We start from the raw sequence: 19145 nt of genomic DNA, 5'->3' as shown, positions 1-19145 counted from the left end.
GCAGTGCATAAAGTCAGAAGTTTGAGAAAATCTGGTTTGAGTGAATTGAGCTTTTCTTAACATGTGAGTCTTCTCATGTAAACAGTAATGGAGCTGAGTTAGTAAATTTTCTAAAAGGAAGCTAAAAACATTTTAGCTTAGCCATTAAACCAATAACTGTTTTTATTTATTTTTAATAATTATCTATGAGATTATATTTAAAATGCTGCTACATTTGTTGTTTAAAAAGGAAAAAAGGGCATTTATTTTAACTAAACATTTTTAGATTCCGTGCCACAAAAACAAACTCAACAGAGCATTCAGTTTTAAAAAGGCTTTTATTCAGCACCTTTTCAATGACAGAAAAAGTTAAAACAAAAAAAATATAACAGAAAGTCTTTGTTGAAATAATCTATAAACTGGCACAAAACATGAAAAATGACCTTCAAAGTGTTTCACAGTGGCGTCAGTTACTGCACATGAATTTGTCTTTTTCTTTTAGCAATACTGCAAACCTTTTGCTACAAACAGAATTTTTCATAGGGGTCAGACCTACAATGTTGAGCTCATTTAGCATTTTTCAGAAGCCGACTGGACTTTTTACATGAACACAATATCTGATGTCCTTGTTAAATTAAATGTGTGCATAGATATTGAATTGACCTTTTCAAAAAAAAGTTCACCACTAAAGTCAGTGTGCATTAACAAAAAGATGTAAATTCAATGTCAACCTAAAAGACACCTTTGTTATGACTATAAGCCACAACATATATGTAATATATATTTGTTCTTTTGTCACTTAATTTTCTTTTATATTTCCAATTGTTTACATTGCATTAATGTGAACAATACATTGCAGTAAAGCATTCACTGATCCCATAAAGTCAATAAAATCGTCTAAACTCTTGTAAACTAAAGCACCCTTATGTATGATGCAAAAAGTGCATAAAATGTTGTTTCCCAAAATAAAGAAGTTATTTCCCTGTTCAAACCAATACAAAATGGTATTTAAAAATGAAAAATTAAAGCTTTTAAAGGCAAGTGACTAAATAGAGAACTGTTTTTTTTTTTTTGCATGCAGTTACAGTAACATTAGTGAACATGGCTAATAAAAACACAGAGTTCTGCTCCAGGTAACAACCGTGACCGCTAGACATGAAGCGGTGCTCCCAACTCCAGACATCCAGCTGTGGCCTGAAAGGATCCCAGCAGCAGCAGCAGCTCTTCCTTTCACCGTACAGTACGGTACAGTGAAGTGCAGTTTGGTGCAACTGTGACAAAACAAATTCAATTTTTGCCTCAAAAAATCATTCTTATTCTTTTTGGGGAAAAAATTAAATAAAGATTTTTTTTAAATAAAAGTTGTCATCAAAATAAAGAAATAGCAACTGCTGGTATCTTTTTTTCCTGTTAAAAAGTGTGACACTCTCTGAGACATGTCTATGTTTGTGTTGTCACGACTGGTTAGACTCAGAAAAGCTCGATTAAAGCTCAGTGTGAGGCACTGCAGGAAAACCTGTCATTATCAGCTGTGCTGCTTACAGTGGAAGACAAAAACAACTGCATCATACTGTACTATAAATGTAAGAGCAGAACATCACCAAACCAAAACATACATCAGGATAGTTAAACCAGGACGAAGGGGCGGAGCTTCTCTGGGTCAACCATGACATCGTCATTTTAATCTCTTTTTGATGAGGAAACTCATTTCAGTAAACGAGAAAATACAGCGCCCCCGGGTGGATCTTCTGTACAGAAGAATTCCCCTTTAAATACTTATGCGTTGAGAAAAAATATTTCTAATTTGGAATATAAAATATAGTTGTAGACATTATTAAGTATGCGCAGAATCTCGCTCTATGGTGTTGCAGGTTTACAGACTGCGCTGGTTTCACTCCAAATGGGGACAGTCTGCACTGCATGACTGTTAGTCATGCTTCTTCCCCTCATTGTAGACCTTCCTTAGGCTGGAGTCCAGCAGGAAATCCACTGACCTAAAAAAACACAGAGGATGCAAATGTTAGACAAATATAGAGCTAAATAAAGTTGTATTTGAAAAAATAATTTTTTTTAAACCTGGCATCAGACTCAGATTTTCCTGGAGACATAGTAAACTGCTTCAAATTACGTTTGTTTGATAATTTCTCCAAATATTTGAGGTCTATGTTTTATAAACCATAAACATGCTTTTTTGAGATAATATCAATTACTGGCCTTTTCTTTGATCCAATAACAAATTTCTCTTCTTGTGGTTTACAAAGCTTTGCTAAAGAAGAAAAAAAGGTATGTAGCCACAAATGTTTTCAGAAAAGCAGATATTGGCATGCAAATTTAAAGCAATCAGTTTTCATATAGTTCTATTTTTGTGTTTGATAGAACTGTGTCCCAGTCTTCTCTTTCAAACAAAAAAGACCCCAGACATCCAGGTCATTTTTTTTTTACTCTAACATGTTCATTTCACCTGAAGCATCTCTAATAGCAGGTTTTGGTTTTGTATAAACTAATAAAGCAGCTTTTGAAACAGTCCCCTAAAACATGTAATTAACAGATCAATAAAACTTAAAAAAGGAGTAAACTGAACTCTATAAAAGTGGATTTCCTAATCCTGAAATAGTGGTAGGAAGACTGGCTTTTATGCTCCAAGAAAGAAAAGCATTTAAGACACCATCCCTCATTGTACAGGTTAGGACATTATTAGACTAATAAAAAGTCGGAGTGGTTTCAGGTCCTTGTAAAACTTTTTGTCCTTTGCTGGGGTGTCTCTGTATTGTTCTTTTTTCCCACTACCTCAATTGAACCACCTTGAATGAATGAGAGTCTACACTGAAACAATTCACAGATGTGATTTCTAAATTCTTCTACCCTGTTTGGTTATGAATATTAATAATTTGCAACTTTAAGACATAATGTTGACTGTATTCATTTATTTTAAACTGAAAAATCATCTCATTTAAATTCTGCATAATTACACTTTAACAATAACCAGAAGTCCAGCTGAACAGACGCATCACCTGGTTGATTTTTCAGGATAAACATCTATGGTCAAACTGGTGGCCTTGTACTCAATAGTGTTGATGGTTCAAGTCCAGGGACTAACAGGATTAAACCTGGGTGGGATAACTCTTGTTACCCCCACTGTGGCCTTTGAGGAAGGCCCTTGACCCAATATGCTCTAATGAAGCTACTCATCTGTGGTAGTACTGGGCAGATCCAGGTATGAATGACAAACTGGATGAAGGTGAGTGTGTCCATGAAGAGAGTTATACCAACCTGTCGATTGGGGTAATAATGAAAGGGATTGTGGAGAGTCCTATGGCCGTTGTGGTCCACTTCCGAGCTGGTAAGGGCCATCTTGTGCTTTTTCCCAACAGGTACAGAGAAGCCGCACAGACGCGGTTAATGGTGAAGCCGGGGATGATCACAGAGGCCAGCGCCTGCCACACAAAAGTGTCCACAACTGCAACAGCTACTCGGGTCGTCTTCCCTGGGTTGTCCCCATGTGCCTGGAGGAACAAAAAAATAAAACATTTTTACATTTATGGCACTAATAATACCAAACAAAACATGTTCATAATTTGGAAATACGCTGTAAGTGAAATTTAAAAAAAAGTTTCAGTTAAGTTTACAAACAAAGAGATCTACTGGCTTTTAGTTATTTTATCAAATCATTATTATGAATACTAGATAATGCAATGATCTTACAATAGCTGCTTTCTTCCCTTTATCCACAGCATCAGCAGTGACGTACGCAGTGGCCACAGCATAGCTGCCCCATACAAAACTCACTGGCACCAGAGCACGGAAGGCTTCCCCAACTTCATTGGCATATCCTGGAGAAAGGCAAACACAGTCTCCAACTTTGACTCCTTTAAACGCAATGATTCAAATGATAACTCAAGGATTTTCCATTCTGTTTCAGTGCATTAAAGAATCAGAAGCTATTTTTCAGCTTCATCCCTTACGATGTCTTCATAGAAAACAAAGCAACATTTGGAAAATTGTCCACTATTAGCTCCAAGAGAGCGAGATGACTTTAATGTCCTTGATCCCTTAATAAGAATTCCCCTGTGCTGTTTCTCCACTGAGCACGTGCAGCCCGGGTAAAATTAACTCCAGTCACACAGGGAGCACTGTTTTTGCTTCAATGACAACAGAAGCATCAGAGCGTGCCGGAATCAAATTCTGCTGCCAGTGCATGAATCTATCACGGCTTCTGCTGCTGGCAAAACAGAAGCCTCCGCTCAGACTCTGCAGAAAGAATTATTACACATACTTTGAGATCATCCTGATGAGTCTTTTTAGCTTTTCCTAAAAGCAACCCTTCTCCGCGTAAACAGTGCAATCACACAGAAAAATAGAATGCTGTTACATTTATCTTTTAGCACTTAAATACTTGGTGGCTGACAATTTTACTTGAAAATACACAGTTAACTATTGAATAGGATTTTATGCCTTACTGTCATAAGCTACAAGGTTATTTCAACGTTTTTTTGAAAAACAGTCAGCAGATTAGCTGCACTTCTAGCATGTTATTTACACACAGAAAATGAAAGCTCCAAGGATGTTGTGAATTTATTTTATTTTTTTTAGCTTGCTTTGCATTTTTCTGAGCGCACAAACAACACAAGATGTATTTGTGTTGGCAAAATCTGTATGTTTTTTGCATTGAAATTGCCCACTTTTATATAAGTTCATAACAAGGACATGGAAAAACATGGACTTTCCATCCTCTTTCAACTTTTTTTTCAATTCAAATCTAAATATTTCCTTAAAAAATTAAAGGCGTAATCTCAGTTGGTTCACCAATCTATACAAAAATGAAACTTTAAAACATTGCTTATTATTTGAAAAAAAGATCACATTTCTTTTTGTTCATCGGATGGATTTGTGATGAGCTCCATGTTTCGGCTTCTTGAACACCAGGGACTATTTCAGAAGTGTACTATGCCAAGAATGATGTCCAGACTCTCTGCAGCTGGTGTTCGCATTTCACATGAACTTTACATGCAGTAAAAACCTTCTCCCAAAGTGCATTCCTATCACAGGCAAAAGACAAGACAATGTTCTCACACAACTAAAAAGAACGATTACCAACAAGAATGTCCAATTTTGCCTTTCACTTTAACACTTAAAAGTCTGTTCAAACAGGTTCTTAGCTCACACCATCTTGTATCGTTTTAAAAATGGCTCTCTATTTGCATGTTGGAGCTTTAGCTAGAGCAACCTAAGGATCTAGAGCTCTTTTATTCCTCAATTGTGACCCTCTGGCTTTGGAAAAAAAAATGCTAACTATGTTAAATCGATAATGGGTTTGTGACTTTGGTTCATTTGTTTCAGTTAATTAAGCTTTGTCATTTATGTCTAATTACTGATTTATGTCGGATTGATGAGCAAAAATGATGGTAAAAGGTTTAATTAACTCTCTGAGTGATTCATTATTAAAATATTTTTAAAACACATTATGATCGATCCTCTGCTGCACAACACTGTTGCCGTTCAGAGACAAAGCTCTTAAACTATACATTTACATTTATATCAAGTTTGTTTGTTTTTAATCGAACTTTACACCAATATTGTTATGTTTATAGTTGACAGTCAAAGGAGAAAAGGGATACCAGTCATAATGATAGAAAATTAAACATTTTTGACACTCTTGCATTTTTTATTTAAAGTAAATATGCTGCAGACGAAGGATCTTATTTGATACAGGATGTGTTTTATTTTGAAAGGAACGTGTATTTGCTGCTGTCAAAAAGAAAGTTAAAACTGTTACACATAGGAAAATACACAACACTGTTATAATTCAGTTATTGTTAAAATTGAAAACAAAAAGTTATAAACAAATGGTTCAATAGTAACAACATAAATAAAGTGTATTTTTTAATGATATGAGGGGGTCTTTGCGGCTCACACTTGGTTCTGGTCAGTAAGAAACTGGAACAAAAGGTTGCAGACCCCTGAGCTGGAATCTGCAGATCACACAACAACCTGTGTTTATCATTGGTATATTTTAAGGAAATATCCCAAGACCCATTTATGAATGATAATGGGACAATTATTACCATAAGTTATGAAGTTTTGTCTGAGAGTTCCAACCCATATAATCTGAAACTTATCAAAATAAAGCTAAGTGGCTAGAGTTGTTAAAATTTCACATTTTATGTTTTTGTTGTTGTATGTCAGTTTGTTTTGTGCCATTAGATCTTAGTTTAAAAAGGCAGAACACATGAGAACTTTACAATGTATTTGTGCAAAGTTGATACAACCAGCAGGAGGTCCAACTGCAGGCAAATGTCTTGTATTTCTATGTGAACAACCCCAAATAATAGCAGATAATCGTCCACATAAGGGATCAGAAATGGGAGATAAAACAAAAGATTATGAGTTGGTGATTGGGATAAACAGATTTAGATGACAGAACATAGTTACTGTTCCCACGTGCCAGTAATAAAGGGCAGGAGGCACGAGCCCTCAGAGGCAGCTTCACTAATGCCCTTCAGATCAGACACTCACTGCGCATGCTCACAGCCCCTCTCGTGTCATAAACTCTCAAATATTTGTGGATCTGGTAAATAAAATGAGTTTAAATTAATTCCAAATGGTGTGAAGAAATAAGGCCCCGCTAATGTTTAATTCTGAGAACGAGTCTGCCGATAAATAATTCTTTACGGCTGTGTGTGTATGAGTCACTGCCTCAACTTGTTCAACAACTAGGAACTTGCAAGGACAAACTTACGTCAGAACACTTATGTGGCCTGAAGCTGTGGATGCAATATATTTTATTCTATTTCTGGATGGAATTTTCCTTTAAATGTCAAGTTAGCTTCCATGTGTAATTTACACAGCGGTTTACAGAGCATTATGAAACTCATGCTAACGTCTTTTAGCTAGCTACCAGTATCATGGCAGTTTAGGGGAACTCCGCTTTGTACCTCAACACACGACAACTTCAAGGTAAACTTACCAAGGAAACGAACCCACGTGTCACGGTAAATATCGACAGCTTTAGCTGTGTCTCCACTGGAATCCATAGTTCTCTTTACTGCATCCTCCGATGTTCCGGACAGAGAGGTTGTTTTGGGGCGTGGTCTTCATCCCATGATTTAAGTGGTTCGTGAAAGACTACATTTTGATCTTGCTATAAAGTATATAATTTCCTTTTTGATGTTCTTGTTAAAATATATACTATTTCAGAATTATATATTTTCTCTGGATTTTCAAGGGATACTCAAGAAAGATGTGCAGGACTAAATCACTGCACTTGATTCTACCGTGTACTGTAGCATAAACAATAATAATATGATGTACAAGACGTATTTGCATATTAAATGTTGTCATGCATTCAGCATAGCAGTAATTCATTCAAATATACACAGAGTGTGTCAAAAGATAATAACCCCTGTTGTAAAAGTAAAATATGTCCAACACAAGAGGCTTTCAGATCTTATCTGTTTGCTCAGATGTTGGACAGGACAAGTGTAAAAAAAAGAAGGGAAAAAAGTGGAACAGTAATACCACCACTATTTATACTGTGTTATTACGTTCTCTCAAAATAAAAATCCCACGTTGAATATTTTCGGACATTATTCTTATTATTATTGTCAAATCGTTAATTTGAAGATCGCGTTATGTCCAATGAAAAAAAATACGTTACCATGATTGACACCTGAACTGACCAATCGGACAGAGCCAAACAAAAACGGCTACACCAAACAGGAACACTCGTTTCCATTTGTGAATCGCGGGAGGATTTTTGTACTACGATGGCCACCGTTGACAGCAGCAATCGTTCCTGCGACTCCAGCTTTCTCCACAGAGGGAATAGAATGTCTTTTAAATTGTTTGTTATGTTCATATTGCTTTTGTTTACAGTAGAAAAGGGTTTTTCTGACGATGACCACGAAATGGAGGAGTTTCTTAAGCGGGAGTATTCCCTCTCCAAGCCCTATCAAGGTACACCGTCCGTACAGGAACAGTCAGTGCTGCATGCTGGGGCAGAAAGATGCTTCCAGAAGGGTGGTGGTCTTAGCACATCTGTACTGGATTTTTAACCTTAATGAATTATCCCGTCGTTGGTATTTTTCTTAAAGCTTACTGTTTTGGTTTTTTTCGTAGAGTCGGCATACATGAAGCCTGTATATGACAGATGTCTTTTAATCCTCTGATGTTCATCTATGTATTTATTTTTCACTTGTCCACGGTGTCTTTATTCGCTAACTTAGCAGAACTGAAGTGACGTCAGGTCTAAAGTGCTGAGAGATTGCTGAGAGATCTTTTCTCAAAGCAAAGGTATCATTTGTCCTTTTTTGCAGGTGTGGGATCTTCAAGCTCCTCCCACTGGGAACTGATGGGGGATGCCATGGTAACAACAGACTATATTCGACTCACACCCGACAGTCAGAGCCGGCAGGGGGCAGTGTGGAGCCGAATAGTGAGTAGACAGTGGCAGCAGACTAAATCACAGCTGTCAGAGCTCAGTGTTTACATGGGCAAATACAGATTTTTTTGTTATTTAAGATTATATGTTTGTTATCATTTTAAATGTATATTTAAATGTGACCCAGTATATACCTAATTCTAATATTTCTGTTAGCTGTAAGTAAAGCAGTGAAAACATTGAACAGACAGAAACCAGCTAACAACAAAAACACCTGCTAGGATTTAAATCATGACCCTCCTGCTATGAAGTGACAGTTCACCAAACCACCATGCATCTTCTAAAGTTCTTCCAAAAAAAAGGTACGGTACTTCAATTATATTTGCATCAAAGATAAAAATCATTTTGATGTATACAAAATACCCAAGTCCTCCAGAAAAACGTTTAACTTTTGAATCAAATTAGAAAGTCATGGAGTGCTGCTTCCATGATTTGTAGAACACTCCTTGCTTAGGATGAAAAAATACAATGAAAACCAACAATAACAACTCTAAGATACTAATGGATATATAAAAGTTTCCTTTAGTTTCTTTCTGAATGGTGCTTCCTATGTACATATTATTATTGGTAACTCAATGGAGAGCCATTGTAAAGAGTGATGCAGTCAATCTCTTATTGTGAACTGTGTTCCATGTCAGGGGGAATAACGTTTAGCTGAAAAATCAGTTTGGAGGAGGTTTTGACGGCAAACTTTTTCTTTTAAACTGTGATATTTTATATATAATATTAGATAGCTTTGTTGTTTACCACCACTGAGATTTTTGTTTAATAAAAAAAAATCAGTCTAAACAATTAGACCAATAATGTCAAACTTCACATTTACTTAGACTTGTCTTTTCTTTTTTTTTGCCAAAGCAAGCAGCAGCTTGTTAAAATGTATGGAACCCACTGGCTTTAGTTTCAAGAATAATTTATGTCAAGCTCCTTGCTTAGACTTATCACTTATTACAAATTTAACAGCGACTGATAAAGAAAAATGCCATTCTAAGTGCTGTTCCATTAAAAAAGGAAAATAATCAGTTTTCAATTGATTCTGAAAATAGTTTTTTTTCATATTTCCATGACTTTTCTTTTGTGCTGAAACACAAATTGTCATCATTATCCTATTCTTCTATCTTGATAATCGATTTTTGAGATTATGCATGTATTTCAGGAGGAATCTTAAAAAAATGTGTTTCAAACATTGTTACAGCAAAAAAAACGTATTTAAAAACATATATAACTTTGTTGTTAATATAATAACGTAAATCAGCAACAAACATACTTTAAGTGTATATTTTAGGAGGAAAAAATGAAGCAAAATCTAAAGTTATGCTATCTGAGGTTTCCTTTTGTTTATTTACTTTGGAAAATTCTGGTTCAAAATCTGCAATCATATACTAACAACAAGCCACTAAATCTAGTTTACGCCTTTTAACTGTTTTAATTGGATGTCAGTCAATACAATCTTAAATTTAAATCTGCCAGCATGTACAAAAGAAATAAATGTCATCAAATGGAAGTAAATTCAAAGTGCAAAGTTTTACAAAACAGACAGAGATAAACAGTAAATGTACATAATGATTAAAAAATGCATTTGTTTTGATATGTCGTATGATTAAATATTGTTTATACGGTGTACCTAAAATTTATACCCCTTAGGGACAGCCTTTGTCACTTTAACCCTTGTGCTATTTAGATGACCCCACCCTTACTTTGACGTCTTATTCCTACCATGACAAAGGTGGATAAAGGTGGAAAGATTTCATGTAATCCATGGACACCAGTGAAGATCACAAATCATTGAAGAAAAAAGGTTCAGAGCACTGTCTAGTGGGTCTAGATGACCCAACTCCCAATGCTAAAGTGCCTAGGATAGCACAAGGGTTACAAAATAAAAGAAGAATCCTAATAAAAGCACACATTGTGATTATTTAGAAAAGAACCAGGTTAAGAAAGTGTGACGTTTATACAACAGTTCCTGCCAAATCTTACCTTTCTGTGTCTGTAGCCATGCAACCTGAAGGACTGGGAGATGCAGGTGCACTTTAAGATTCACGGGCAAGGAAAGAAGAACCTGAATGGTGACGGGCTGGCCATATGGTTCACAAAGGAACGCATGCAGAAAGGTTCATAAAAAAAAGAAGGAAAAAAAAGAACACATGGTCTTAAAAAGCTTAATATTTCATTTATGTTATCAACTCTATCTTTACCCAAATTTCCAGGGCCTGTATTTGGAAATATGGACAACTTCACCGGTTTGGGGGTCTTTGTGGACACGTATCCCAATGAGGAGAAACACATTGAGGTATGTGACAGTAGACCACAGACAGTGTGTGAGGGCAAAGCCGTGGAAAAGGGCAGCAAACTGAAAGGGTTTTTTGCAGAATTGTGTAAAGAAGATGCAATTGTGTTCTTTTGTGCAACCATTTGGAGACAGGCGCAGAAGAAGAGATACACGCCACGCACTCAGGTAACCAGGCTGTCTGCTTAAACCCATAATATCATAAAAAAGCATGACTGTCGTGGCTGCATGATGTGCTGTGTGTTTTGTAGTAAAATACAGAAAAAAAAAAATTAAAAAGTCATTTTCATATTTTTTAACCCCTTGATGCCTATTGATGCATTCTTTGCATGGCTGGAAATAAATTTAAACATCAAGGAGTTTAATCTCTTTTATTTTTGAAATATATGTCCATATATAAGTCTTGAAACTTCATAAAAGCTATTGCATTGAGTTGAGTTGTTTAAATGTGGAAGCATGGAAATGTGTATGATATAGTTATAAAACTAGAATGCATTGATTGATGTAAATATCATTTCTCATCCCAGATGTTAAAACTAAGAAAAGTTAAACGTTTTTATCAATATTTACAAAATTCATTGAAATTGGCACCGTTGGGATGGAGGTAAGCCTCCACTGACATCCCATCATCCCTTTGTTTGCACTCTCTCCTGCTAGCTTATAACCCCTCACAGCCCCAAGCTAACAATAACGGTGCAACAACAATGACGAGCAATATCGGAGCTATCCAGCCGCACAGTTTTGAGACAGATTTTTTTCGTCTGCTGCTCATTCACAATGATTTAAATCCAGAAATACTCAGAAATGCAGTTTTAATCTCAATTTACTTGATATATTTCTTCCATCATCAGAAAAATGCCTCTAGAACATGTTAAAAACACCAAATAATCAATTATCATTTGAGTAGGTCGTTAAAGCACTTTAGAAACTTGGTCTCTCAAATGCAACTAGACACTGTTTTGCAGCAGATGATAAGTGTTTAAAAAATTCTGAATTGTGTAATTTTAGCCTGTGAACCAATGCACTCATTGATTTGCCACGTATATGTATTCTACAGATATTGGTCAAAAAGGTCATTGCCAAGCTGGCTTTCATCTGTTTTTAGACCCTTTAAATTTTGTGGAGGTTAACAAAGCAGTTTTCCTAAGTAACCTCCTCAGTTTGCTTGACTGGAAATCACAAGGTCATGTTACTCACAAAAAATGTGAGAGTAACCTACATATCAAGCTTTTTGTTTAGTTTTTGATCTCCACTTTCCCTCCTCTTTCCATAAGAGGATCTTCCCCTTCGTCCTGGCCATGGTAGGGAACGGCAGCATCAGCTACAACCATGAGCGGGACGGTCGGCCCACAGAGCTCGGCGGCTGCAACGCCATGGTGCGCAACCTCAAGCACGACAGCTTCCTCTTCATCAGATACATCCGCCGCAGGCTGACGGTGAGACTTGGGATTTTGCACATCTGGCTGTGAAAACCGCAGACGTCCTGAATGTCTGTTTGGTCAAATGTGTCTGCTGATCAGGTCATGATCGACATCGACGGCCAGCACGAGTGGAGGGACTGCCTGGACATTCCCGGGGTGCGTCTGCCTCAGGGTTATTATTTTGGAGCGACAGCAATCACCGGAGATCTCTCAGGTAAAACAACAAGCACAACGATTTGACAGCATTTCTGAAGTTCTGCCCCTATTTCCATCCCTCTGTAAAAAAAAAAAGAAACCAACGGTATATTTGATTATTAAATAGGAAAATTGATTTATTTAAATATCTGTTCATATTTAGCTATTATTTTTATTTACACATATGAAAAGGACCTTTTATTAGACCAGCAAGAATACGCAACATTTAATGCAGTGCATTAAAAAGAAACCAAGAGTGGAGTTTTTTTGTCACTTAGCCTGTTTGACAAAACAGGCAGTGCTTGTCAACACAAGCAGGAGACATGGAAATTCTGGGTTATGTAAAGCCTTAACTATTTTGTTATGCAAGTGTTTTTTTTTTCTTTGTTTATGAAAAATGCTTTGGAATAATGTAACCTGTATGCAGTGAGTTGAGCATGATTAAATCTTTAGATAGATCCACATGCAGCAATGCTGCGTTTATTTCTTTTTTATTATTTTTGACACTGATTATACTTTTGAATCATTTTTTTATTGGTCAAAATTCTGTTACGTACAGCCTCCATGCCTAAAATGTAAACTTGCTTTTTTTAAATTATAAATAAGTGTGAGGTATATCTCCCTAGGGAATCATGATGTAACTGTCTGCAGTCGCCCTCTAAAGAAAGAAAAAACAAGTGTTAGGGTTACAAAAGGTCATTTACATGAACAAATCTTTGAATTTTTGAGGTTTCATTGTATGATATCATGACAATCAAACTAAGGATTCTCATTATTTAAAAAAAACAGATACATATAGTAGATGGTCAAGAACAATAATCTCTTTTAAGTCATTTCTTGTAGACTTCTTGAGGCAAAAATGGGTTTTCTATCGGTTTTTACATAAAAGTTCATTGGTTTATTTATGAAGGTTTCACCTTTCTTCAGTTTAAATTGCACAGTTTGGGAAGACTGCATTTTATAACCAATAAGTTGCTTGAAACTAAATCGATTGGGTGTATTTTTCAGAAAAATGCTGCTGCAATCACTAGTCTAAACCATTGACTGTTTGTGAGAACTGGAGTGAGTGTGATGTCACCCATCGAAAAATGGGTGACATCACACTCATTTCTGGTTCCAACAAAATGAGGTCAATTCGGTCGGCTTTTGTTCTTCTTCTTTTTTTTCAAAATACGGACGCCACCCACGCTGGAGCCGGACGCTCAGGAAAATCTGTCAATCAAACGTTTTGATTGTTCGTGAGTTTATAACTCAAATAACTTGCGCTACAAAAAAAGATAGGGTAAACAAGAATATGTTAGAAAAAAAGGTAGCAGAGCAAGAAAGGATATTCTGACAAATATTCTGACTGAGTAATAGCTGTTCATTTCTCAATAAAAGTCTGTGGGATTTTGGCTTTTTGAGACCAGGGAGTACTTCCTGTTTGGAATGGGGGTCACTCAGTCCAGTTCTCACGTACAGTCAATGGTCTACTGTAGATTAAGCATCACTGTTAAGCTTCCTACGGGTGTATTCGTTCATCTACAGGAACCAAGTCTTTATTCTGTCGTTCTCAAATGTTCTGAATCACCGTTTAGGTTGTTTACAGCCTAATTTGATCTCCAATCATGTGATTAAAAAACAAATTCAATAAATTCCAGATATTATGGAATGACCTGGGTAATATTAAGACTTTCAAAAAGCTTCAAATTGATTTTACTAGTGTTGGAGAAAAGCTTTGTTTTTGAGAAAATGTCCATAAACCTTGAAATCATTGACACTTTGATCTTCTTAGGTTCTTGTTTTGTTCACACGCACGATTGCTTCTTATTGGCTAGAATATCCTAAAAGTTTAGGTTCCTGCTCCTATGTTCTCCTAATCCTACATTCTGATCCCATTGATAGATAACCATGACATCATTTCCTTGAAACTCTACCAACTGACTGTAATACGGAGTCGAAAGGAAGAGGAGGAAGAGGAGGAGGAGGAAATAACCATACCCAGCGTAGATAACCTGGACCTGCTGAGATGTAAGGCCCATCAGAGGGTTTTCCTTTCTCCTTTTAGCATTTTTACTGTAACTCCGGTTGAGAAACCTCCTCCTTTTCTTGATCTCCTTTTCCAGTGGGCCAGAATGAAGAAGGGATGAGCGGAATAGCCATCTTTTTCGCCGTGTTGTTCTCCTTGCTGGGCTGCATCTTCCTCGTGGTCATCGGCCTGGTGGTCTACAGCCACTGGAACGAGAGCCGACGCAAGCGTTTCTACTGACGGACGAAAGAAAAGCGGCGGCGATCACGGTGACTGCTTTGGACACCGCAGCAGACGGGGAGCGTTACTCGACAGGAAAGAGGTGCACGCGTCCGTACAGCTGCTCCTGGTTCCACATCTGGTTCTCAGACTCTGCCTATCTCACCAGCTCAGCCTTACCATCTCCACTTCTGGACCCGTCACACTGCACAGATGCAGCATCCTGCTCCACTTCTAATCTTTGTCTTGAGGTTCACTGCATTTGATTTGTGTGGAGGTTCCCCTTTGTTTTCTGGACTGTAGATTCATTTTAATGACTTTGTTGAATGTGTGTTGTGATTTATTTATTGTCCTTTATTTTATTGCCCCTCTGCCCAGCCTGCTGTGGGAAGTGCTAAACAAACAAAACTGCCATTTCTAAAATGCGGAGAATGTTGAATGGAAGAGTGGATCCACACACTGTCAGTTCAACAAGTGGCTCCTGCATGGGGGGACTTTTTTCTAATCAACTCAGTTAGGTGGACGTGTTTATTTTGTCATTTTCATTTAAAATATGTATTTTTTATTTTATTTGTCATTAGGGCTGCACGATATGAGGAAAACTTGCGATATGCGATATTAGTGATCAATATTGCGATAACGATAAATTTGCGGTAAATAAACAAATAGAAAAATAAACAAAAACATCATTCCCATTTCATTGCAACAGTTTAAAAATTATACTCCAAATGACCCTCATCGACATGGGGGACAAACGTCAGGGTGGCTAACCCTGGTCCTCAAGAGCCTCAACCCTGTCTGTTTTCCAATTCTCCCTAGACTGCTCGATAATGATAACCAAAATCAGGTGTGTTCAGTCAATCAGGATGTGAAATCACTTGAGTCAGCCAATCAACAGCAGGCTGGTTAAGGAGAGCTGGAAAACAGGCAGGGTTGAGGCTCTTCAGGACCAGGGTTAACATAATAGGCCTCCATCTGATTGGTCAACAATGGGAAGGCGTCCATCTGATTGGTCAAAGCATAAAGGGATTTATTTGATTCGTTAAATGCTTCAAGCTGCTAGAAGATTGTTTTAACACATTTTGGGTTTGCGATTTGTTGCGATATTCGCAGTCTTTTGCGATATGCGTATTGCAGAGCTGGATATTGCGATAACGATAAATTTGCGGTATATTGTGCAGGCCTATTTGTCATGTAGGATAAAAGAAACATAACATCTGTGATCAAATCCTAATGTCTCCCTGGGGTTTAGGGGCACTAAGACAAACTTGATGAGCTTGTAACTTCTCCTGCATTATAGTTGGCGTTCTCAACAATTTGCCTTCTAGTCTGTATATGGAAGGGATTTTCTTAAGATTGACCCAATAGAAACAAATATGCATGGCTAATGCTACCGAAGTAAAAATAAAAAAAATTCATTTGATGACACATACGTTTGGGAAAACATTTGGCTTTGGGGATTTTTGCTACTGTGCTGCTGTTACTTCTTGTTTTTGTTATAAATTTGATCCATAGTAATTTTTTTTTAAATTCTTAAGTGTCATGTTACCCTCAGTTCTCAGTAAACCACTTGTCTGGATTGCTGGCACATCACTCTGGTACCTTTACTGTAGAGCCATTGAAAGTCCAGAATGGACCATGTCCTCCACTAAAATCTTTTTCTCCTGATTGCAGTGTTTTTTTTTTAAAATGCTCCTTCAATGGCCTCCTACCTTCACACACTAAGGGGGGCATGGCTTTGCTGCTTGACCTAAGGACTCTTTAAGACGAGAATAAGATAGACAGGAATTGAAACGCCAACTCTTATAGGAGACAATCGCTTCACCCATGAGTCCCAAGCACCAGTAGAGCTAGATGCCATTTCAAACGTTTATTGCTATAGCACCAAAATAACAAAATATATGTCGGATTTGCAAATTATTCAAAGATTTTTGTTGGTGTTGAATGGTTAAAGGTTGTGTTTAAGTCAAAGCAGAAGAGCAAGAGAGAAGCCGAAACGGATCAAAACTCTCCCATTCTTCATATATTGTCATTGCAAACAATATTAAATGTGTTGTCATTTAGACAACACTAAATGAAGAAGAGGGGTTGGACAGTGGAACAGTGGTTAGCGCTCTTGCCTCACAGCAAGAAGGCCCCTGGTTCAAGTCCCAACTGGGGGACCTAAAAACAGAACAATAGGGGACCTTTCTGTGTGGAGTTTGCATGTTCTCCCCGTGCATGCATGGGTTTTCTCCGGGGGCTCCGGCTTCCTCCCACCGCCCAAAAACATGCTTCATAGGTTAATTGGTCACTCCAAATCATCCATAGGTGTGAAAGTGAGTGTGAATGGGTGTGTGACAGACTGGCGACCTGTTCAAGGTGTCCCCTGCCCTCGCCCATAAGTGGCCGGGATAGGCTCCAGCAGCCCCATGACCCCAAAAGGGACAAAAATTGGTTTAAAGGAGGATTTAAAAAATAAATGAAGAAGAAGGTGCAGCTCTGCAAAGCAGATCCAGATTTTTCCGAAAAATGAAAAGTTTCAGTTTAATTTTACAGCTTCACTCTAAAATAGGAACATCTATTTTGTTTGCAATATTACCTCAGTAAAGGAAGTCATTAATCGAAATTAAAAAATCTAAATTTTAAGACTGCGCTTAACCCTTGTGCTATCCTAGGCACTTTAACGTTGGGAGTTGGGTCATCTAGACCCACTAGACAGTGCGCTGAACCTTTTTTCTTCAATGATTTGTGATCTTCACTGGTGTCCATGGATTACATGAAATCTTTCCACCTTTATCCACCTTTGTCATGGTAGGGAGAACACGTCAATGTAAGGGTGGGGTCATCTAAGATAGCACAAGGGTTAAAGGAAAATGCAGAACAGAGAAGTGAAACTGGGAATCACAAATAGATGCTTCTTTTTTCTTCAAAAAAAAAATTCAACATCCCAGCTCTTGCTTGAATTTTTTTTTGTCAACTCCTTTTTAATGATAAGTTAGTTCCACTGGCTTTTTTTATTTTTATTTAATAACAGCATTACAGTTTTAGTGTTTTTTGTATTGGGGCAGTGGGATTTAATTTCGGATTCTTTTGTGGTGGGTGTTTTGGGTGGGTGGTCATACATGTTTTGTGCCTGAACTTCTATCCTTCCATAAAAGTGGTCTATGTATGTGAGACCAAGTTTGTTTCTGTGCATCCATTAGCGGGCATTGTGGGGGTTTGGGATTTTGCTTACCGACTCTGTCAAAACCTAGGATTTGAACCACAAGAAAGTGGAAAGCAGCCGCTGAGGAACAGCCACCCCTTCAAAAATGTGCAACAAACTAACCATATTTACTTTCCAGTCTTCTGTATTTTAGATTTTTTTTGCACTATTTGAAAAAGTTATCAATTAAAAAAATAACTTACAAATATATTTTTTTGTTTGTAAAACTGCGTCTTATATTTCAAAGCAGAGCCTTACAAACCATTTCTCAACCTGTGGATGTCAGACTGAATGGATCAGCTCAGACTTCTCTTTGTGTTTGAACACTACCATGACTTTTGTTTGGCTGTATTTGTTTTTAATACAAATATTACCTCTGCTTCTATGCTGAATACGCCATATATCCTGTGTAGTGAACAAGTTTGTCCAGTTCTGATGCAAAGTTTGCAAAGACGTCCATATTTGCTCCTGCCAGCTCACTTTATACATTGACCCCATTACACTGTATATTGTTCTGTATGGTATCTGTCTGTCTGATGCTGGTTTTAATGTAGGAAACATGGGTTTATTTTCCAGCAATCAATTTCTTTTTCTAATTTATTAAAGTTTTTGGACCTTTTAGGTGTAAAATCTGACTCATTTTTTAATTAAAGGCTCAATCTTTTTTTTTTTTTTTCTCTGTTATTTATTTTTCACAAAACGTAAAGAAAACAAAGGTTGATTTTAAATAATAAGTACAGGAATGCCTGGAAAACTTTTGTAAGTAAACAAAACCAAAAAAACATTTGTAGGGTTTTATGTTTGTTTTGTATTTATCACCAAAACTTGACCTCTGGCACTTTTTTATATCCCAGTTTTTTTCCAGTTTCTAGCATTGTTTACTTTTGACATTTTAGTGCTCAGGCACCATGTGAGTCTTTGTGACAAGTTTTATGAAGAGAGTGTTTGCAAAAAAAAAAAAAAAAAAAAGGACTAGACAAACACTAAACAAAGTGAAAAACATTCCCAACATCCTTATGCGTGGAGTCCATTTAATGTAAACCTCAGTTTATTATTTGTGAATTACAGAGCCTTTATTCTGAAAGGATAGAGGAATATTCTCCAAAGTGAATATAATAAAAAAGTTAGACAGTTATGTTAAAAAAACAAAAAGCAGAAGAGGCAGCATCAGTTTGTGCATAAAAATGCGTGCAAATGTGGAACCTTCATATGATAAATTAAGAGGAAAAATTCTTGATTTTCTTTCAGTATAAATAGTGACAGATGGAGGAGCGTGTTTGCCTGTCTTAAAACTTTTTTAAATATTCATTTTTGAAATGAGGTTATGTTGTTAGATGAAACCTTCTTTATTCCTGCTTTGCTTGAGAGCATTGACGTTTGCAGGCCTCTTGTTTACCAGCAGCTCTCCTGACGTC

The 19145-nt window shown here is 37.0% G+C and overlaps 2 protein-coding genes across 4 annotated transcripts; one reads left to right on the top strand and one right to left on the bottom strand.

Annotated features, from left to right (window-relative positions):
* Positions 1–298: 298 nt before the first annotated feature.
* Positions 299–7085, bottom strand: mtfp1 (mitochondrial fission process 1). The gene is made up of 4 exons (XM_004074762.4): positions 6944–7085; positions 3682–3809; positions 3250–3482; positions 299–1973 (listed from the first exon to the last, which is right to left on the bottom strand). Exons 1-4 carry the CDS (start codon positions 7008–7010, stop codon positions 1907–1909), a joined length of 495 nt encoding a protein of 164 aa, XP_004074810.1. The 5' UTR covers positions 7011–7085; the 3' UTR covers positions 299–1906.
* On the top strand, positions 6727–15172 carry lman2l (lectin, mannose binding 2 like). 3 transcript variants are annotated; one of them, XM_020707653.2, is made up of 10 exons: positions 6727–6933; positions 7852–7932; positions 8292–8410; positions 10407–10524; positions 10621–10703; positions 10836–10868; positions 11975–12136; positions 12221–12335; positions 14201–14326; positions 14422–15172. In XM_020707653.2, exons 2-10 carry the CDS (start codon positions 7884–7886, stop codon positions 14562–14564), a joined length of 948 nt encoding a protein of 315 aa, XP_020563312.1. In that variant the 5' UTR covers positions 6727–6933; positions 7852–7883; the 3' UTR covers positions 14565–15172. The 3 variants fall into 3 exon arrangements, with proteins under 3 accessions (XP_020563312.1, XP_011480078.1, XP_023816564.1); XM_023960796.1 differs by lacking the exon at positions 6727–6933 and having other exon boundaries at positions 7710–7932; XM_011481776.3 differs by lacking the exons at positions 6727–6933; positions 10836–10868 and having other exon boundaries at positions 7709–7932.
* Positions 15173–19145: the final 3973 nt, after the last annotated feature.

The sequence above is a fragment of the Oryzias latipes genome, chromosome 12, assembly GCF_002234675.1.
Source record: "Oryzias latipes chromosome 12, ASM223467v1".
NCBI classification, from domain to species: Eukaryota; Metazoa; Chordata; class Actinopteri; order Beloniformes; family Adrianichthyidae; genus Oryzias; species Oryzias latipes.
The sequence above is the reverse complement of the archived record's forward strand: the minus strand, read 5'-3'. Positions and strand labels throughout refer to the sequence as shown.